This window comes from Peromyscus maniculatus, chromosome 8, assembly GCF_049852395.1.
Source record: "Peromyscus maniculatus bairdii isolate BWxNUB_F1_BW_parent chromosome 8, HU_Pman_BW_mat_3.1, whole genome shotgun sequence".
Classification (NCBI taxonomy): Eukaryota; Metazoa; Chordata; class Mammalia; order Rodentia; family Cricetidae; genus Peromyscus; species Peromyscus maniculatus.
In genome coordinates, this window is record NC_134859.1 from 102,821,570 (window position 1) to 102,843,012 (window position 21,443).

The 21,443-nt window shown below is 55.9% G+C and overlaps 1 protein-coding gene and 1 long non-coding RNA gene across 4 annotated transcripts; one reads left to right on the plus strand and one right to left on the minus strand.

Annotated features, from left to right (window-relative positions):
• Positions 1-1,522: 1,522 nt before the first annotated feature.
• Grin2c (glutamate ionotropic receptor NMDA type subunit 2C) lies at positions 1,523-20,681 on the minus strand. 3 transcript variants are annotated; one of them, XM_015990738.3, is made up of 13 exons: positions 20,431-20,681; positions 13,030-13,443; positions 10,405-11,003; positions 9,804-9,918; positions 8,543-8,754; positions 8,228-8,393; positions 7,815-7,968; positions 6,412-6,537; positions 6,057-6,286; positions 5,582-5,742; positions 4,953-5,140; positions 3,342-3,574; positions 1,523-3,044 (listed from the first exon to the last, which is right to left on the minus strand). In XM_015990738.3, the coding sequence occupies exons 2-13, from the start codon at positions 13,426-13,428 to the stop codon at positions 1,914-1,916; spliced, it is 3,714 nt and encodes a 1,237-aa protein (XP_015846224.1). In that variant the 5' UTR covers positions 13,429-13,443; positions 20,431-20,681; the 3' UTR covers positions 1,523-1,913. The 3 variants fall into 3 exon arrangements, with proteins under 3 accessions (XP_015846224.1, XP_015846225.1, XP_006997796.1); XM_015990739.3 differs by lacking the exon at positions 20,431-20,681 and adding an exon at positions 17,860-20,363; XM_006997734.4 differs by lacking the exon at positions 20,431-20,681 and having other exon boundaries at positions 13,030-20,363.
• Positions 1,825-3,811, plus strand: LOC143267039 (uncharacterized). The gene is made up of 2 exons (XR_013041967.1): positions 1,825-1,950; positions 3,535-3,811. It is a non-coding gene; the product is annotated as an uncharacterized LOC143267039 (long non-coding RNA).
• Positions 20,682-21,443: the final 762 nt, after the last annotated feature.

Sequence of the window (21,443 nt, forward strand, 5' to 3'; positions counted from 1 at the left end):
CAAGAAGCTACGGCGTCTGTCCTTGCACCTCCTGCCCCTCTATGCATTTCTAGAAAAGAGCCAGGCTGCTGGCACCTGGGCCAGCAAGCAGGAGCAGCCCTCCCTCCTTGGAGCAGCAGCAGGCTCAGTTCCACATTTGACTCTTAATTATCTTTCCAGGTCTTGGTTATTAATGATCTTGGGCAGCAAGCAGAGCAGCCTAGACCTCTCACCTCCTCCCAGCCTCACCTGCTGCAACCTTCTCCTGCAGCTGCACACAGACCCTGGTCAGGAGGGTGGGGAAGCAAGGCCCAGAGGCTGACGGATGTCAGTTAACCCTGTCACTGCTGAGTGTGGCTCCAATGTCACGCTCCCTTCCAGAGAGCTCTGTTGTCAGTGCCGACCTAGACTCACGACCTCCACCTGTTGCTGTCGCCTGGTTTTGTCTTGTCTACAGCCGTAAGGCAGTAAGTGATTAGGACCAGAACAGAGGGGGCTACCAATTCTTAGGGTGATCTGACTCTGGCCATAATGGAAATGTATCTGACCTTGCCATCTTCCCTAAAACAAAACTAAAAAGGCCCAGTTACCGTGGCCCCCACCCAAGCAGTGTGGTCACTGGAGACTGAAGAGTCAACATAAGCCACTGTAGCAGAGGACACTGGGCTGGCTCCAGGGGTCACTGTAGCCTCCCCTCATTTCACCTCCCTCTCTGTCATGTGGAAGAAATATCTGCCAGCTTCCACCTCACCTAACCTGTAGAGGACAGCAGGGCCCCAGCTTTACATCCATAGTGGTACAAAGGGTCTGACTGGATCAATAATGCTTACCACATTTGGAATGGTGACTGATGCTCGCTCACTTCACAGTCATTGTTGGAGAATAGATGTAATTGCTGATGGGAAAATTTGAAAGGCTTTAAAAGATGGCAAAAGCCATCCTTACAGAGATCCCCAGAACCAATGACATATGACAATGAAGGGTAGTCAGCTGAGAACCCCAGAGGGAAGATGGGGGCGCTGGACAAATGGGCAGATTGTCCTACCTGAAAAGTGTTGGCACAGTGAGGCTGAACCATGCCCAACCCAGGACGGTACCTATGCCCACCTTCCAGAGACCATGGGCCAGGCCCCAGGCAAAGCTTGACAGTCTCCCCAAATAGACCTTCTGCATCCCTTACCACTGTGACACTGCCATGCTCCCAGGGGGTCTCCTAGCCTGTCAAAATAGTCACTGTCCCTGGCAAGAGCCTCCCTTTTCTGGGAGACTGAGTGATGGACTCAATCCATCACCCGCAGAGCTCCCATAGTGAGCACAGTTGTCACAGAATAGGTGGAACTGGCCCTGAATACCAAACGGCTTCTGCTGCCCAGAACCCCTCCCTCAGCTCACCTATTCCCACCTCACTCTTGGACACCCTTGAAGCTAAGGCTTGTCTACACGGGGCTGTCCACATGCTATAAGCAGATGTCCAGCCCAGAATACACCCAGGGCTGTATTGTGCACCCTCCAGGACACAGAATGAGGCAGCCAGGACCAAGTGGGCTGTAAAACATTGCTTTAATGCTCCAATGAGAAGAAATTCCAACCTACTGGAGCAAGGGGTGGCATGGCCCCACCCCAACCTCCAGTTCCAATTTCTGTGTCCCTAACCCAAGGCCACAGCAGCCACAGTTAGGATCTGGCTGGCCCCAGGACAGGGACCCATTTTCACCTCCTGTGACTGCAAAACTTGGTGTGATGAGCAGGACCCCAGTCCACACCAGGACCCGAGCCTTCTAAGGTCACACACTGGCCATGGTAGACATCTTCACTGGGTCCGATGGCCAGGATTTCAAAGGAGAAGCCAGAGAAGTCCACGCTTGCCTGCCCACCAAACATGGCCAAGGCCAGCCACAAAATCCAGTCCAGCAGGAACCAGAGCAGCTGGCACCTCATACTTCTGATTCCAGGCTGGAGATTCGCCTCCAGGTACAGGACCTTGGGAAACCTTGTGTCCCACGGGTTTCCCTGCTGACCTCTTCCAGCACCCCACTGTCCCTGTAGCCTGTGCCTAGCCCCAGGGTCCTGCCTCTGTGTAATGGAGGCTCCCAGGCTCCAGTGAGCCAGGGGCTGTGGCTGGCACAGGGTAGAGAATGGCGGCAGACAGCCCCCCAACAGAATGGCAGGTGGGTATGGGTGTGCAGGCAGACGTGCTGTCTGGGCTGCCAGGTGGCCGCCCCTGCCGGTACGCCCTCCACACAGGCTTCTCGGTAGGATGGCAGCCGCATGGACTGTGCCTGAACCAAGTGCCTGCAGGATGGCTGGCTTTGGGGGCAGGGGCAGGCACAGGCGTGACCGGCGCACCTGGCAGGCAGCGGGCTGGATCGAGTGAAGGCTTCTGCTACCGAGCTGGGTAGGGAAGCATGGCGAGGACGCGGGCCCCGGGCCCAGGCCGCGCGCAGCAGAGCCTCCCGCCGAGCCAGCTGTTCCGGCCTGAGCAGCGGCAAGTCGTCGGGCTCCGGGGGCTCCGGGAAGAGCGGGAGGAAGGGGCGCCCGGATCTCTCAGCGCGAGGGAAGGAGCTGTAGTGGCAGTGCGCGGGCAACAGGGGGCGCTCCGGGAGCGCGCGCCGCTCGGAGGCCGAAAGGTGCCGCCCCGGGTGCGCGACCTGCACCGGCCACCGTGTATCCCAAGCGTGCCTGCAGGGTGCTCGGGACACTGCGGGAGGAGGCGGCCCGCACATCGCGGGGCGGCCGGAGGGCTGCGGGGCCCTGCGCACTAGCGGTGTGTGGCCCCCACCGGGCGGCCCCCAGCCACTGGGACTCGGTTGTCCCGGAGGACCCGGGGTGGATGACCGCGGGCCCGAGCTGGTGGGAGCAGGTGCTCGGCGGTTGCTGCTCCAGTTCTCGATGGTGCGTGTGGCGCGGTCCAGGGAGCTGCTCATATCCGCGGTGTTCACCATGTCTCGAGCCGCCTGTAGCATCTTCAACACACTGGCCTGGGCTGAGCCTGCTGTAAGGTCCGGGCTGGGTGGCCGCGCAGGGCTGGGGAGGCTCTGTACCCCGTTGAAGCAGCTGTAGATGCCCTAAGCAACGGAGAAGAGATAGGTCACCACTGTCCCGGGCCATGTTCCAAGTAACAGCTTTTTAAGCCCCAACTGTGTGCTCCCTGTGTGTCAGGCAATGTGCTACTCTGCAGATGAATGAAGTATCGGGTTTATTCGTTCTAACGACACAAATGGCAGGGAGGACTCAAAGCCCCACCATGCTGGCAAACCACACCTCTTCCCAAGATGTCAGTTTTACATCTGTAAATGAGTCCACAGCCAGCTGGGTTGCTGTCCCTAACACTGAGATCCCTATAGGAAGAGGCAGGCACCTACCCTGCTGAAAGCCAGCAGGAAGTCCAGCTGGGGTGAGTTGGGCACAGAGTGGCGAAGTTTCCAGTAGACAAGGTGCTCCCAGGCAAAGACCAGCAGGGCCAGCCCCATGGCCACCAGCAGCATGTAGAAGACGCCCGCCATGTTGTCGATGTCCAGCTTGCTGCTCATCACCTCGTTCTTCTCATTCTGGCAGATCCCTGAGAGCCACACGGTCTCCAGCTTCTGGGTCTCTCCTGGCAGAGAGTACATACAAGACTCAGGACCACCTCCTTTGCAACAAGCCCTACCAACACACTCCCTGAGCCTGGATAGAGGACGGTTCTACATCCTTGTTTCCTAGTGGGGACCAGTGCCGCAGAGGTGGAGCAGGGGCAGAAAGCAAGAAGAAAAAGCAGAAGGAAGCTAGCTGCAGAATTAAGGCCCTTTGCCCGCCCGCTCCCATATGCCCAGTAAAGTCTTGGTTTTGGTTTTGTTTTGTTTTGTTTTTTTTTGAGACAGGGTTTCATGTAGCTCACGCCGGCCTTGAACTTAAATTCCGGATCCTCCTGCCTCTACCTCCCAAGTGCTGGGATTACAGGCTGACACCACCATGCCTGGCACTAAAGGCTTGCCGGTTGGTTAAATTTTAGCATTCCCTCATTTACTCATCATTCATTCATTCATTTATTCATCATATGCTCTTTACCACTGACATGCCAAGCTTGAGCTGAGCCCCTGCGGGATGACATTCTCGTTTGCTCTCATGACACTGAATTTATGGTATATAGGACAGTGTTTTGAGTTTAAGGGTATGGGGGTTTGTTGAGATTTATTTTTGTCTTTAATTGTGTATGTATGTCTATGCATGGGTATCATGTGAGTGCAGGTGCTCATGAAGGCCAGAAGTATCCACTCCCCATGGAGCTGATGTGGGTGTTGGGAGCCACACTCAAGCTCTCGGCAAGAGCAGTACACGCTCTTCACCACTGAGCCATCACTGCAGCCCCAAGGCATGGGGTGTGTTTTGTTTTATTTGGAGACTTTGAGCTCTTGATTTATAGTCCAGGCTGGCCTCAAACTCATGATCTCTCTATCTGGGTCCCCCCGGGGGCTACAATTACAGGTGTCCACCCCCATACCCATCACGACAACATTTTATCCGCTAAGGATGGAACTGTAAACTCAGAGCTTTCTCTGGGTTTAGAGCAAGCTGGGCTGGTCGCTCCAGCTAGTGAGCCCTGCCGGCCAGGCTAGCCTGCTTTCAGCTTGGGAGTAGGCAGAAGTTTGGCCCCACCCTCAGGTAATCTCAAGATGACAGAAGAGAAATACTCATCGAGGAAAACCAGAAGGTGCCTGGGGACATTCAGCCACTCAGAACCCCCACCAGGCAACTGGAGTGCTTTCTTGCCTTCCTTGCCCTTTGGGGAACCCCCAGGTCTGGTCCCTGCATCCTCTTACAGGTCATCACTTCCTGAGGGCTCATCAGTTTTTCCTCATACTTGCACCCCAACTGCCCCACCCTCACCCCCAGAGGCCTTCTCCTATGCACACAGAAATGATGGAGATGCTGATAACCATAGGCTCTGTGGTCCACCCTGGTCCCTTCCTGGGCCCTACAGTTGTGGTACTCACCATCCCCCAGGAACTGCAGGAGTGCCAGGTCTATGGCCCGCTTCCAGTGGGAGTCTTTCTGCATGGCGATGCCATAGCCAGTGGTGGCGAAGACCTTGCCAGATCCGATGGTGACCAGCTTGCAGCCCTCATCCTTGCCCGCCATGTAGTTGAGGACAGCAGCATCGTAGATGAAGGCGTCCAGCTTCCTAGAGACAGGCTGAGCCCTCAGGGCCAAGGACCCACACCCGTGAGAGGGAAGCACTAAACCCAGGGCGTGGACAAGGGCCTGAGTACAGGAGCCTGCGGGCACCACCAGAGAGGTGCCCTTGCAAGGACCCCTTCCTCACTTCTCGGAGAGGACAGGGAACTCTGCCCTAGAATATTCCATCCCTCTGCTCATCCCCTTGTGCCCTCAAGAGCCTGTAACTTAACAGTCACCACCTCAAGCTTGGGTCAACACTTCACCTCTATTTCTGGCCCATATAGTAAATATCCACTTTGCCTCAGGACCCCCTGTCCCCTCCCCAGGAGTCCCACAGGACATGCCAGCTCTACTGTCCCCACCTTAGGTCTCTAAGGAAGGGACACCTAAGGGTGCCTCCTGGGAAGACATGGAACCAGAGGAGGGCGCAGGACTGGGGACCCACCCCATCTTGAGGCTTGTGAGAGCATCCTCCACCGAGCGCTGGTTGAACTTGACCATGTGGGTGTGCATGTCACGGTAGTTGCTCCGAATGTTCCTCTCTGTGCTGCCATTGGGCACCGTGCCGAAACGGAAGGGTGGGTATTGATCTTGAGGCCGCTGAAACTAAGGCAGAAAGCAAGCCGCTCCCAACCTCTTCATCTACCCTCTGGGTCCCAGAGCCCCAGCCCCAAGTCTGACATGCACAGCCTCAGGCACAGTCCAGGCCTCCCCTGTCATTTATAAATGGAAACTCAGAAGCCTGAGACAGAGGAAACTTAATCAAGGCCACTCAGGCTGTGGACCTGAGCAGTCATGGCTCCTTCTCCCCAGGCCCCCAAATTCTTCCCACTCCAGCCTTTGTTCCAGTTCCCCAGACTGTCCTGTGTCTGCCCATCCAAGGACTATCCCCACCCTCCACCTGGCTGTGGCCCAGGAACCTTCTTGTCACTAAGGCCCGACACAGTGTCGATGTATTGCTCCTGGATCATGAAGGCTGCCAGATTGGCCGTGTAGCTGGCGAGGAAAATAACAGCAAAGAAAGCCCAGACCAGGACCATGATCTTGCTGGTGGTACCCCGGGGGTTCTCGATGGGAACAGAGTTGTTGAAGACCAGCGCCCACAGCAACCACACGGACTTGCCAATGGTGAAGGATGGTCCTCCAGATTCTGGGGGTGAGAAGGTGGTTGCTGGGGCTTCCCTGACCCACTATGAAAGGGCTCATAGCCTGGTGGGAGCCTCATCACGGGTCCTTCCACCCTGTCCCTCCACCCAGGCCCACGGAACAGCTTACTCTTGCCCTTGGTGAGGTTCTGGTTGTAGCTGACGGGGCTGAAGTACTCGAACATGAAGACAGTGATGGCGACCACCGTGAGGCACATCACAAACATCATCACCCACACGGCAGGGCTGTAGGGTTCTGGGGACCAAGGCAGGGGCTCAGAGACCTCGCCCCCCCCCCATTCCAACAGTACTAGGCAGCAACAAATGGAGACGTGTGCAAAAGAGGGGCCTGGCAGCCCTGTAGGTGGGACCAAAGGTCCCCTCGTCCTCCGGGCAGCAGAGCCCCCAAAGAGTCCAAGGAAGGACAGCGTACAGTGTTCCAGGCTCCCTCCCTCCTCCTGAGACCACACATCACTCCACTCTAAATCTCCATAGCTCCCTGATCTCCAGCAGGGCCCATCACTGGGGAGGGTTCTGACCCCTCTGCCTGGGGTATGAGGCCCTGAGGGCAAGTCTTACTCCGCATCCATCGACGTGGGACCAAAGCCCAAGGCCCTTCAGAATCTGACTGCTGGACTGAGAAACCGTTGCTGTCTAGGGCACTTGCTCCTTTGCAGGGAAGGCCATCCTAAGGGTGGGGGTGACTCTTCCCTGACACTCAGAGACGGTGTGCATGTGTGTGTGCGCGCGCGCGCGCGCGCGCGCGCGCGTGTGTGTGTGTGTGTGTGTGTGTGTGTGTGTGTGTGTGTGTGTATGTGTGTGCTCGCGTGCGTGCATGAGTGCGTGCGTGCGTGCGTGCGTGCGAGTGCGTTTCACCCTGGTTGGCCTGGAACTCACACAGATCCTCCTGCCTCTGCCTCCCAAACACTGGGATTGCAGGCGTGTGCCACTCTCAGCTTCTATGACTTTGTTAAAGCCACCCAGCAAGAAGGGACAGAGCTGGGGTCTCACACCAGCCCAGCCAGCTCTCAGCCCTTCCCCGGTCCTCACAGCTTCTCTGAGCCACTTCATGCTACAAGCCCCACCTGACCCCCCCCCTCGGCACTCCGGAAAAGGAAGGAATGTAGTTGTATGTTGTAACCCTATAACCTGGCTGGGGGTCTGGCACAAACTTCAGGGTTCCTGATGGAGTAAGAAAAGCATTAGCGTCTATCTCATGCTCCCCACATGCTTCGTCCTTGGTCCATGGCCCAACCCACAGCACAGCCTGTAGCCTGCCTGCCAATCTGTCTTCACATCCTTCCCAGTGGCTCCACTGGCGTGTCGGATTCTTTTGACCCCGACCTGGCTCAGAACCCACCAGTGTTAGCATCACTCCCCCCATCTCCTCTTCACTTGCCTCCCACCACCCTCTGAGGCTCTCAAGGTCTTGGCTTTAAAGGTCCTCCCCAGACTTCACCTTTCCACTCATATCCCCCACAGCCACCCCTGGCTTCTTGTGCCCAGAGCCTTTCCTGGCCACCCAAAGCTCACCCAGGAAGGCTGAGGGGGAGACGGTGCCATTGCTTCTAGCCACCATCACACTGATGCCGGTCTCCACAAAAGGCACAGAGAAATCTATAATCTCGGAGCGCTCCTCATTGATGGTGAGGGAGCCGATGGCCATGTCTGCCCGCTTGTAGTATACCTAGGGGGCAGGAGGGGATTGAAGAGATCCCCCAAGGACTTCAGCCTTCTCCCCAGTCCTCACCCAGGAAGAGCATCCAGCAGGCACCAGCGGAACTAGCTACTCCCTCCCTGAGTCCCCAGAGCTCAGTTTCCCAGAACTCCATCACTGCAGAGCTGACAGCCCAATTGCACAACCACGTGGCTGGGGGAAACTTGAAATCTAGCAGCGAGCAGGGTGGCCCCAGCTGAACCTGGGGTTGAACCTGGGGTTGACATACCTCCCCGATCATGCCGTTCCACACACCTCGCACCCGCTTGCCATGTTTGCCGTTGGTCACCAGGTACAGGTCATAGGAGAACTTGACCACCTTGGCCAGCTTCTTGAGGATGTCGATGCAGAAGCCCTTACAACAGAGCTTGGTGTAGGGGGTGATATCCCCGCTGCTGCAGCCGCCACCGCAAGTCAGAGCCTGCCACAGCTCTCAACCCCAGCTGTTCCCCCCAGCCTGGCACACAGACCCCACCCCTCCCCCAGCACGAGACACACACGCAGCAGCTGACCCACCCATGGCAGCACCCAGCTCACAGCGGACCTGAAGGTGTGGTTGCTCTGTCTACGGCAGGGCACAGTGTTGGGTACGCAGCCACCAGTGCCAGGGTCAGGGCTTTCCACAATGACAAAGGGCCGTTCTTCCAGTGTGGCCACCGTCAGATGCCGGCTGTCCACCACAGGCTGCAGAGAAGTGCTGTAGCGAGGCCACACTGGGTACTTCATGTACAGGACGCCATGATCCCAGCGCCCCACCTGCAGAGGACGACCTGCCTCAGCCAGAACCTGTAGTACTGCTCCCCACCCCCCACACTCTCTAGACAGGACTTCTGGGGACCATCTGCCAAGGCCACGAACCCTAAAGATACCCAGGGCAGACAGATTAGGGAGGCTTCGACAGAGGCATTTGGAAGACAGAAATACAGGCCAAGGGCTGACCATGGACACAAGGGCATGGCCCCCCATAGCCTCCTCCAGGTCCTGGGCCCTGTGATCTCCAATGTTGTCACCACATTGCTGCTGGCCCAAACACCTTCCTAAGTCTCAGACTGCCTCAACAATGCTCACTTCCCCATGACCTCAGCACAAAGTCTTCCACCAACATTCGCCCCATTTTGTCACATCCCCCACAACCATCTGACACATCATTTCACAGCCTTTTGTCTACACCAGGTTAGCACTCTGTCTTACTGGGCTCTTCCTCAGTCTTCTGCAGCCCAACTTAAACATCCCATCTTCAGAAATGCCTTCGCTAGTTTCTTCCTTTGAAAGCAAAACAAATTCTTGTCTTCCTCTCCACACACTTGCTGTTCTCGGTTGTTTTGTTTTTGTTAGGGGGCAAAACACGTTCTCACCATGTAGCCTTGCTGGCCTGTGACTTGCTATGTAAATCAAATAGACCAAGCTGGGCTCGGGTTTGAAGCAATCCTCCTGCCTCTGCCCCTTGAGTACTAGGATTACAGGCATGAATAATCACCCTGTGCCTGGTGCTGTTTTGCATACATCTGTACCCAAGCACTGATCTTTCCTTATTCTGCTTATTTACATGTCCAGCTGGCTGGCTCAGACTTGGGTCACTCCTCTAGGGTCAGGACTATGTGACAGAAATGCTTAGGTTCAGTAGTACAAGGGAAGCAGGGTGTCCCAGGAGCCTGGGGGAATGGGGGTGTGTGACCTAAACCATCTGGGAGGCCTCCAAGGTTTCCCGGTGAAGGAAGTCTCGGCTGAGACATGAACAGAGGGACTCTGCTCAGCTGCGGGGAAATAATAGGAAACAGAGGGCCCTGGGCTCACCCCCATCTCACCATCTCCCAGAGGCGGTGCCGGTTGAGGGCGATCACAACCATGGTGGGCTGGACCAGGTACCCACCAGGGCTGAAGGAGAAGTCTCGGCCCTCCCAGGTGACATTCAGTAGGTGCCTAGGGAGGTGAGGCAGAGAGATGCCAGGGTGTCCCACCCCAGGATGTGGCTCTGCCTAGGACATCCCCTGCTACCACCATCAGAAAGCATTTGTGTGCTTATTATTTTTGTTTTTGGTTTTTCGAGACAGGGTTTCTCTGTGTAGCTTTGCGCCTTTCCTGGAGCTCACTTGGTAGCCCAGGCTGGCCTCGAACTCACAGAGATCCGCCTGGCTCTGCCTCCCGAGTGCTGGGATTAAAGGCGTGCGCCACCAACGCCCGGCTTGCTTATTATTTTTAAAAGTCTCCCTGTGTTGACCTCATGGACCTTTCCACATCCTAAAACCCGCTGTTTCTTTAGATAAGGATGCAAAGACCCAGAGTCCTAAAGGAACTTGACCTAGCATGTGCTAGTGGGAGACAGAGGGAGAAGAGAGAGACCAAGAGCCCAAGCTCATTGGCATTCAAGTCCCCGAAGTGCCCTACATGATAAGGGTAGGTGCTTACCTGTAGAAGGCCTGCCTGGCAGGGCTGACAGGTCCGGGGTGGCTTCGGCAGTCCCCAGCCGGGGCAGGCAGGGTACCGTACTGGCGTCGGTAGCTGTGGGCACCGAGGGCCAGGATGGCCACACCGTCGCGAACCTTCTGGCGCAGGCTAAGGCGCCAGCTCTCGGTGACCACACTGATGAGGCCCACAGGGAAGGCTGCCGGGGGCGCGTCGGTGCTCCCCAGCGCCAGATTAGGCACCAACCACACGTGGCCGGGTCCCACCAGGCCGGCCTGTGCCGCCTCAGCGAAGAGCACCTCGGCCTCCTCGCGGGAGCAGTAGGCCACCAGCACGGGAGCATCGACCTGGCGCAGCAGGCGCTGAGTGCGCGCCCGGGGCCCGCCCGGGCCCAGCTCCAGTGTGAGCACGTCCAGCAGCCGCCAGCTCAGGTAGCTGGCGTCGGCGACGGCGCGCACGCCCTCGAGGAAGAGCGCGTGGCCCGGGTGCAGGCTGGTGATGACGGCGAACGCGCTCCAGTCGTATTCCTCCAGCACCTTGAACAGCACCTGCAGCTGCTGCTCCAGGGACACGCCCAGCTGCAGGAAGGCGGAGCCAGGCTCCTGGGGACGGGGTGTGGCGGGCCTGAGTGGGGGGCGTGGCGGAATGAGCCTCGCCCTGCGCCCCAGCTCCCACCTTTCCCTGCTCCTGAAATCCTTGAGTAGGGGGTGGGGAGGCTCAGTGTCCCGGGGAACCCCTGCCCTGTGGCCCACTGGACTCACCTGGGGAATTTTACAAACTAAAATTCCCGCCCCTCAAGCTGACCCTGCTTGAACAACCGACCAGAAGCCTCAGCACCATCAGTGAACTTATTAGAAACCCAGAAGTCCTCGCTGCACCCCAACACTTAAGGCATTCAACAGAATTTCGGGGTGATGCCTGGAATCTGCCTGTGAGCAAGCTCTTCTGGGTTTCCCCTGAGCCCGCGACTTTGAGAAGCACTGCCCAGACCAAGACCAACTGAATCAGTCTTGGAATTGTAGCTCCAGGCTGAGCGCTCTCGCCAAGCACCTTGAGAGCTGAGAAACAGAGTCCCGGGAGCTGATACCCGGCCCAGAGACAGATAACAGGAAAGCACCACCCTGCCCATAGCCTCAGGAGCGAGAGAGTTCCTCCTTAACGCCACCTCTACACCCCAAAGTCCACAGCCACTGCAAGCTTCAGTGAGTGATTTCCTCCTAAGGTCTCCTTAGAGCACTACAGCTCCTCCCAAAAGGCCTCCTCACTGTCATCATTCCGATCTTATTTTTAAAAAAGGGGAACTATAGGCCCCAAACCCAAGTTCTTCAGTAGACAAATTTCAGCTAAAAGAGAAGCAAGCTGTGGTGGCACATGCCTGTAACCACAGCACTTGGGAGGCCGGAGGGTTAGCCACAAGTTCAAGACCAACCTGGTCTACAGAGTAAGTTCCAAACCGTAGCCCAGGCTACAGAGTGACACTCTATCTCAAAGACAGAAAGTGCAAAGGTGGAGACTTGGAAGCTGTAGCCACCAGCCATCATATGTGAACTTCATTTGGCTTCTGATCCAAGCAAACAGACTTAAAAATAAACACGTATGACATTTATGAGGTGGTGGGGAAATGTGGGCACTGGCTGGATATTTGAAGAGGCCGAGGAATTTTTATTATTTATTTTAGACGTGAAAATGTATGGTGGGTTTTTTTTTTTTAAGGCTTTCGTCTGCTGGAGGTACACACTGAAATATTTATGGGTGGGATGATAAGCTGTCTGGAATTTTGCTTCAGTTTACCACTGCAGAAGGAGCGATGGCCAGGGAGGAGCATGGGAGGGGAGGGGTCAAGGCGGACAGAAGGTAGATGGTGTGCCTTTGTACTCTTTCTGAATATTCTCAAAATTCTCCGGGATGAAGGAGCAATGAGGGTGATGCAAATCCAGCCAGCGTTCCCCGGATCACCCTCCCTGACTGACCCTTACTGAAAACAAAGCCAACCGCTTCCCAAGTCGTGAGTCCCACCTCCTTCTCCGGGCTTCTCTCTGATCAGCGATATATCCCTCCCAAGTCCCACTTAGCCTCTGGCCTCAGAGCAGACACCATTTGTTGCAGGGTCATATCTGACCAACACCCCATCCAAACAGACCCTGTGAGACATCTTCCCTGGAGGCATCTGTCTTTCCTTCAAAATGCCTCTGTCACTTGGAATTGTATATGAATCTGTGTTGGGCGCTTTCTCCCCAGAGGATCAAGTGTGTCTGTCTCTCCCATGCCTGGAGCAGAGACCTGGCCCTGTTGTGCCTTCCCCTACATATGAATGCTCAGTGTCCAAGGGGTCTAGTGCCTGACCAATGAGAGCTGGGGAAGCAGAGTAGGTAGCCTGGCCATCACAGCTGGAAGGCTATCTGCCCACTCATCCAGACACAAATGCGACAGCAATTGAGAGTACTGATAATCTGGATCGAGGGAACATTCTCCCCACGGTATCTTCCCCTTCCCTCATCACACCTTCAGGCTCAGCCAGTCCCGGCTCCTGAAGGTCTAAGCTGCTCCCTAATCCAGACTCAGCCCTGGACCCCAGTTCCAGCCTAGCTCTGGGCTCAGAGAGGAAGGGGCAAGAATTTAGACAGGCACCTTGGGGGTTAGGACCACAGCAGAGCCTCCACTGATGCTGAGGATGGGCACGTGGGTCTGGGAGGAGACGAAGTCCAGTAGCTGGGCCACCGCCTCAGTGTCCACGTTGTCTTCAAAGACGATGCCGTGGACACGGGCAGCACCCAGAAGCCCGCAGATTTGGGTGAGGATGCTGCTGGGGTTGGTATTGTTGACGCCAACTGTGAGTGGCTGGATCTCCAGAGGCAGGTCTAGGAAGTTCTGAGGGGTGAGACGAGTGCGGGCCTGGGCCTGCAGTGGCCCAGAGCTGCCAAACACCACTGCCACCGTCACTGCCTGCTCTCTCTGCCCTGGGCCCAGCCCTGCCCAGGCACCGAGGAGGGAAGTGAGCAGGAGGGCCGGCCCTAGGGCCCCACCCATGTCCACTGGAGGGTCCTGCAGAGAAACCAGGGCAGGCATAGAGAGAGACAGGTGGACAGACAGGAGGCAAAGACCAGAGAACACAGGGCCAGAGGACAGAGAAGAGAGAACCTCCCTCCACAGGAGAGGCAGAGACAGACAGACAGACACAGACAGACACAGAGAAAGAGACAAGTTAGCTGAGCATCCCCAGGGCACCTTGGAGAGGCAGCATCCAGGACGAGGCTTGTCACCCTTATCTATGAATAGCTAGAAAGGTCATAGTCCCCAAACCCAGTTATCTGGGCTCTGCCCTAGCAAAGACACTGAAATGTTTGTGTGTTGTTCAAGAGCCCTGATCTGAGATGGACAGAGCTGAGTTCAAATCAGGAATGCCACCCACTAGCAGTGTGATCTTTAAAACAAATAAAAGATTCATTACAAAATTACGTGAAGGGGATTAGGGATTTAGCTCAGTGGTAGAGCGCTTGCCTAGCAAGTGCAAGGCCCTGGGTTTGGTCCTCAGCTCTGAAAAAAAAAAAGACAAAAATTAGGAAATTATGTGAAGACGTGTGTGTTTTTGTAGGGATCTGTACGTGTGGGGGGGTACCTGTAGAGTCAGATCCCCTGGAGTTCTAGTTTCAGATAGTTGTGAGTTGCCAGGCGTGTGTACTAGGAATCCAACTAAGGTCTTCTGCAACCACTGAGCTGTCTCTCCAGCCTCAGTTGTGTGATCTTTGAGAAGTCACTTAGCCTGTCTGAACTCTCAAAATAAGAAATCCAGCTATTCTCTGCCACTAGCAAATTTTATCCTGGAGGCGACAGTCCCTCTGCCAGATAAAGACAGGTAGCTCTGTGGCACCCCCGCAGCCCAGTCCACTCGACAGCCGAACTGAATCTTGCATCTAACCCTCATCAGAACAAACACTACTGCTCAGTGCTCTGCTTGCCCGGAGCCAGCCCTGGACCTCTGCTGTGTGGCTCTGCCTGGCAGATCCTCTCCTCCAGAGCTTGGATGTCTTCGACACCTTCCCTTCAGCAAGCTCATTTAGGACAGCCCTCTAAAGCAGAGTGGTCAAGGCCAAGTCGCTTGGGTTCAGAACACCCGAAGCCCTGAGGTGTCCAACTTACATCTGCTCTTCACATCCCACTGCTGGTGTGTAGGGTCTTTTTTACATCTAACCCAAGGGCCCAAGTGGGTCTGCTACAGATTCATTCTGAATCAAGGCCAGAGCCCGGTGGGTGAGAGAAACATGTCTCCTGGTGCCCATAGATGCAGCACATGGCCACCCTCTCCAGCCTCCTCCCACGTCTAATAAAACCAACCAGGGGGAGTCGAAGAAGGATCAGAGTGGGCCTGTCTCTCCAGCCCCCCTGCAGGAGATTTGTACACCTTTGCTACAGAAATGCAGAGTGAACCCAAACATCTCACCCAGACACCCTAGGGCTAGGGCTTGGGAACCCACAGGACAGCCCTGGCTCCTTCCAGAACTTTCCTCTGCTCTGCAGGCCACTACATCTCTCTCTCCCTTTTGTTCCAAGTCTGATTTCTTACATGACACCCCTCCAGACTCTCCTGTTCTCTCTAAGGAAACGGGGCAGCAAAACGCAAGGATCACCAGGGATTGTGCAGGAAATGTCTTCTCTTTGCTGAAAAGATAGCTCTGAAGGAGACCACAAAAAGGAACTTTTCAGCTATGAAGTGTGACTCGGTGCACAGATCACCTTCTGTGAATGATGAGATGCTAACATGGGGAGACATGGTCCCTGCTCTCCAGGAGCTCAATGATGATGTTGAACCAGCAGGATGCTATAAGCTCCTCCCATCTCCTTTTTTCTAAACTTACTTCTTTTTCCCTCAGACCCTGGCATCCCTACTCCGCTCCCAGCATACCTTCTCCCAGCCAAGGCTCCAGCACTTACTTGCTCACATAGGTATAAGGAGCTGATAACAATGGCATGTTATCATTGACAAACAAAATGAAATGTAACAGGTCAGGGCTTTAAGCTAAGGTGCGAGGTGGTAGAAGTTTGGGCTAAGAAGAGAGGATTGGGGGCAGAGGAAGGAATGCTGTAGACTCACCAGAACTGGCGAGATCTCCCTATAGCTAGGAATGGCGGCTTGGAAGCGTGATTGAGTGTGGGATGGGATCCTAATCACCACACCATGTGATGTGGACTATATCGTTTCCAAGCATGACAGCAAAGGGCAGGGTCATGCCCACTGCTCCTTTGAAGACCTGTGTGCTCATCCAGTTCTAGATTCCTCCCCGTGGGGAGCCACGAGCTTCCCCATCTCTGCCTCCTAGGAATGGGCTCTCTTTACCCGTGCCGACCAACGCAGTAGTCCCAAGCACACATAACTTGAAATACTTCCCACTGAAGTGAGGTGTGCTGTCGGCACCAAGATACACTGGATATTGGAGATGGTGTGAAGAGTATGTAAAACAGTATGTAAACTACCTTGATAATATTCTTTTTATGTTTGTTTTCATGTGGCGTGTGTGTGTGTGTGTGTGTGTGTGTGTGTGTGTGTGTGTGTGTGTGTTCAAATGTGTGTGTGTACATGTGCATGTGGAGGCCAGAGGCATCAGAAGTCTGCCTGGCTTACTCCTCACCTTATGCATTGAGGCAGAGTCTTTCCTTCGAACCCAGAGCACTAGAATTAGAAGCAAGCTACAATGCCCACCCAGCATTTATATGAGCTCTGGGAATGCAAAATCTGGTCCTCGTGTTTATATGGAAAATTCTTTATCCACTAAGCCAGCTTCCCAGCTCTCCTCATTGATATTTTTATATTCACTACATGTTAAAATAATGCTTTGGATATACTGAATTAAAGTATACTATTAAGCCAGGCATAGTGGTACACATTTTTAATTCCAGCACTTGGGAGGCAGAGGCCGGAGGATCTCTGAGTTAGGGGCCAACCTGGTATATGGAGTGAATTCCAGGACAACCAGGGCTACAGAAACTCTGTCTCGAAAATCCAATAACTAACTAACTAAATAAACCATACTATTAAAATCTTATCTGTTTTTCTCTTTTTTTCATATTAAACTCATAGTTTTATTCAGTTTTACTCATATTTTTAACAAATGTGTCAAGGAGAATGCCTGAAGAAAGGGTAAAGCCCCTGGGGGCAAGGCCCTGCCAGATGCCTGAGGAGGGATCATGCCCCCGCTTCTCACCACAACTAAAGGGACTTGGGAAGAGACAGACAGGGAAGGGGCTGGTCCCCAGTCTGTACAAGTGGTGCTTGGGGATGAAATGGACGACAGGGGACCAGACTAAGGATAAACAGGGTAAAGGGCACAGGACCATTTGCCAGAATCCATGGCTTTCCGACTCCAGTCTGAATTAAAAAGAGGAAAAGGGGGGACCTAAACCACAAGCAGCCCAACTCCCTTTCCCCACCACGGCTGTGAGGGAAGTGGCGGGCAGCTTCACCAAGGCCCTGGCTCCCTCACTCCAGGCCAAGGGAGCTAGGTGAAGGACAGGGGCTCCCCGACAGTTTGAAAGGGTGAAGAAAACCAAAATAAAATGTCAAAAAAAATTGTACAGGAGTCCAGCCAAGGGCCCAGCTGGGGGAGGGACCCCTGTAGGCTCAAGGATCTCCGTTGCCGCTGCTGCCATCACCACCCCGGGAACCAGTTATTCTATTTTCCATTTTATTTAATTATTTATTGATTTTGAGGCAGGGTCTCACTATGTAGCCGCTGCAGGCCTAGACTTCACTGTTAGAGACTAGAACTCACAAGAGCTCTGCCTGCCTCTTCATCCCCAGCGCTGAGATTAAAGACATGGGCCCATCACACCCGGCTCTTTCCTCTTTATTAATGTTGGCAACTACAATTTTTTCTTCTTCAAGATAGGTTTTCTCTGTGTAGCCTTGGCTGTCCTGGAACTTGCTCTGTAGACCAGGCTGGCCTACAACTAACTCAAAGAGATCTGCCTGCCTCTGCCTCCAGAGTGCTGGGATTAAGGGCATGTGCCACCACCACCCAGCTGGTACTAGGAATTTTAAAGTCACACATGTGGCTCGTGTTTTATCTCTTCTAGGGCAGTGTGAGTCTGGGGAAGGGGCCCAGGTTCTCCCTCAACTCCGAAGGGGGTGTTCCTTGCCAGCTTCCCTCCAATGTGAAAATATCCTCCCGGATTAAGGGTAGAGAAGGAGGGGAAATCAAGACAGGTTGTAAGAGCTGTAAGCCCAGCACCCAGCAGGTCTCTGAGCTGACAAAGCAATGTGACAGGGCATCTCCTACAAGAAACACCCCATTCCATGTCCCTGGTCCCCAGCCTCTCCTCCGCATCTGCTTCCTGCCCTCCTCCTAACTGCTAGAACTTTCACCTGGTCCCTGTGACAGAGGTCAAGCAGGACAGCTTCCCACAAATGAAGTCCCAGTGTCCAACAAGCTAACCTAACCCACTGTCTTCTCCTTGGATACTCACCCCTGCTAGACTGTGGTGTGTGCTGTCTTCATCTCCAGGCCTTGCCTCCTGCTGCTCCTCGGGCCAGAGAAACCTCTCCCTAACAAATTCTGTTGTCTTCCAGAGCCCAGCTTAAGCCCCACTTCTATAGGCTTCTGCCCTTAATCTTGATTCATCGGCTCTGGACCCCCAGGAAGAGACAGGGTTTGGGTTCCTCCGCTCTTTCCCTGCAGGGTGTGGAGCCCGAGCTGGTTCTCCTCAGGTCCCCCACCATCACTGGACCTTTGTACATCCCTGATGACACTCCTCTCTCCAAGGGTCTTAAAGCAGTGTTCACTGAACCCCTGGTCCCTAAGTACAGGGGAGAGGTTAGCAGTGGCCAGTCCTTTAGGACACTCTTGGAAGGTTCCATTACCCCCTACATGTTAGGGAACCTTCTCTTCTGCTTCCACCAACCCCTCAGTCACACACAGGCTCCTTGACAAGGCCATGCATATGTATAGCACATACACACACTCACTCACACCCGGGACACTAACGGCTCCCCCACTCCCAAGGCCTGGAAGCTCTGGTCCCCAAAGCTAATATCACCCACCTAAGCTGCTGATTCCTGCCAGTGGGAGACCCTCACTGATATGACCCCCTTCTACCAAAGTCCCCTCCCTTCACTTTTGCCCCATAACAGCCCAGGCACCTGGAAAGAGACAGCCCATCTATGTTGTCCACACTTGTGGGGACACTGACTTCTGCCTCTTCCACTACTAACTGCCCCCTCCCAGCTGATTCTTCTCAGCCCCCCCCCCGGGGGCGCCCCGCCCCCTCCCCTCGCAGGAATCTTACTCTGGGGCTGTGAAGTTCGGGGTATTTTTAGGCCGGCGATAAATAATTCATAGGGAACGTGGCATCTGGCTGCCCCTGCAGGAGGAGGGGGCGCGAGCACCGAAGGGCCACCATCACTCGCCGCTCAAGGACACTCGCGATGCGGCGGCGGCAGTGGCGGTGACTCCGGGCGCGGGGACCCGCGCCACGCCTCCTGGCGGCCAAATTGAGCACCAGGCACTCCTCGCCCCCAGCCTGGCCAGTGCCCCCTGAACTCTCTCTCCCCCAACCCCAGCCAGCACCAGCTCTCTGCTCCAAGTCCTATGACCCCCAACCCACTGCCTCAAGCTAGGTCTGGATCTCAAGCTCTTGGGCAAGGGGTGGCCAGGTTAGCCTGGCAGGCGGGCCTGTGGGTCAGGACCCAGTCTTGGTGGCCCTCCAGAGTGAATCCTCAGGCGTCCAATTTCCTACCAACCTGTCCCTTTCACGTTCTTATTCTTAACAAGTTTCGAAACTAGCTCAGAGGCAGGAACTGGACCTGCTCCAAAAAGCCAGTAGGATGGCATCTTCTCCAAATACGGTCCCGTTCCCCCACCCCCACCCCCTGCAAATTTTCTCGTAGCTGGGGGGAGGGTGAGTTGCTGATGGGGCCAGGACTGAGGGTGCTATACCAGATGTCCCATTGGGAAGGGAGGGCTGGGAAACAGAGTGAGCAAATGGGGTCAGCGTCCCCAGCGGGCATTTCTGCCTCTCGCCCAACAGGACTTTTGAAGGGTCGCCAAACACGCCCTTGGGGGATTTGCAGCCTGCTAGGTGCCTTGGCCTTTGGCAGGCCTCCCCCTGCCCGCCTAGGCCAAGCACAAATCGTTGCCTTCCGCAGCCGGAGATTAAGGCTTCTCCTCCCAGCCGTCGGGGATCCTTGTTGAAGCCCCAGGAGACTACAGCCTCCAACTGGTGCTTCCAGGGCACAGGCTCTCCCGTGGTGGCCTTTTCCGCCCACCCTCCTTTTGGAGCCCGCAGAGCCCGGGGGAACCAGGGCGCGGGGGGTCAGCGTTCGGGCAAATCCTGTCACTCCAGAAACCCATTGATCTCGGAGGTCAGGGGATGGAGTATTAGGAGCTCCCGGGGGAGGGTAAGGAGAAGAGTGAGAAGCGGAGGGCTTGGAGAACTCACCCTAGTGAGGGGTCGGTGGATAGCAGATGCGCGCAGCAGGTGCCAGTAGGGACCAGCTCAGCAACCGCTACAGCCTCCTTTCTGCTCTCCGAGCTCTGTGTCCTTTCCAGCTCCCTGCGCTCTGGTTGAACCCAACCTCGGTCCTAGGTCCTGGCCCCTGACCGGTTCCTTGCCCCCAGCGGCTTCCACCCGCAACAGTTGGACCCGGCAATCCAGATTCCCGCGTCCGAGGACTGTGTCCAGCCTGGCCGGGCCACCGCGACAAGCGAAGGGAAGGAGACTCCGCGACCCTAGGGACCAACGCCTTGGGCTCTCCACCCGCGTCCTTCCCTCGCGCCCGCGGCCAGTCTGTCTCCCAAGACTGTCTCTCCTCGCCTCCTTTGCCACCGAGTCCACAGCACCGGTCTGGCTCTCGAGGGTCCTGGTCCCCCTGGCCCCTGACACCCCGAACTGGGAACTGGCGGTACAGTCTCGGGTGTCCCGCGTCTGTCTCCACCGTCCTTGCCCGCGCGGCGCCAGAGCCCCTTAAGTTGCCTGCGAAGTTGGCGCCCCCCTCCACCACCACCCCCCGCTCGCCGCCAGCCCCCAGCCGCCACTCACCCGGGGAAGGGGCTCTGCACCTACGCCCAAAGCCCGCTGCCGCCTCCCGTGCGATGCTCGTCCCGGCGAGCTGGCACGCCGGCTGTGCGTTCGGCGGGCACCAGAGCCGGGAGCGGCGGGACCAGTGAGGATGGCGCGGCCTGAATGCCTCCCGCCCCCGCGCCCGGCCCGCGCCCCGTGGCGGGGCTGTGTCCCGGGCTGCGCAAAGGCTCGCCTCCGGCTCTTGGGGCTCACCAGCCGACTGTGATGGAGCTCGCCGCGGTCGCCTCCGCCCCGCCCTGGCCCGCCCCAGCCGGCCACCGGTGCCCCCCTGGCCCTTCTAGGCCCCTCCCTGCCAGCCCGTGCTCCTAGCTGCCCCCCTCTCCTCTCTCCTGCTCAGGGACCCTGTCCCCAGACCTGATACTCAGAGGCAAGGGCAGCTTCGGAGAAAAACACCAGCTTGCCAGGAGCCCTGGGTTTGAGCCCTTAGTTCCCTAGCTGTGTGACCTTGGGCCAGTTAATTTCGAGGCTCCTTCAGTTTATAAAGTAAGGCCAGATCTTGCTGCCGAAAGAGACTATAAACTGCCGTAGGCTGGAGTAGTCTTTGAAAAGGCTTGTGGATTTGTCTGGAAGCTTGAAAATGGAAAGGCACAGACCATGTGGAGATTGGAGGGCCCGGCCAAGCCTGCCAGCAACCGGGAGAGACGGGGGCATACTGGGGACAAACTGCTGCCCTGTGCTCTGGCTCCCTCCTTTTCTCTTCTTTTGTCTCTGTTTCTGTCCTGGAAGTACCAGGCAGTCAGGCCGGCAGGGCAGACAAGCAAGGGATTTGTCACCAGTGACTGAAGTGTGAACTGAAGACCCAGAGGCCACAGAAGCAAAGAACAGACAGGAAGGGCAGGGTAAGTGCATGGCAGGCCTGACCACCAAGCCCCCTGGTCCCCAAGAGGCTCTTGAGCAAGGTTCTGTCTCCTTAGTTCCATCTGGCAGCCACAGACAAACAGGCCAGAAAGTGACCCCCTCCCCCCAAAAAA

Coding starts and splice junctions, on each gene's coding strand:
- Grin2c (XM_006997734.4), bottom strand. CDS start 13,467: ATGCCTGCCCTGGTTTCTCTGCAGGACCCTCCAGTGGACATGGGTGGG. Junction 11,004..13,029: donor CTGTGGTCCTAACCCCCAAG/GTGCCTGTCTAA, acceptor CCCCGTCCCCAG/GAGCCTGGCTCCGCCTTCCT. Junction 5,743..6,056: donor CGGGCCTTAGTGACAAGAAG/GTTCCTGGGCCA, acceptor TTTCTGCCTTAG/TTTCAGCGGCCTCAAGATCA.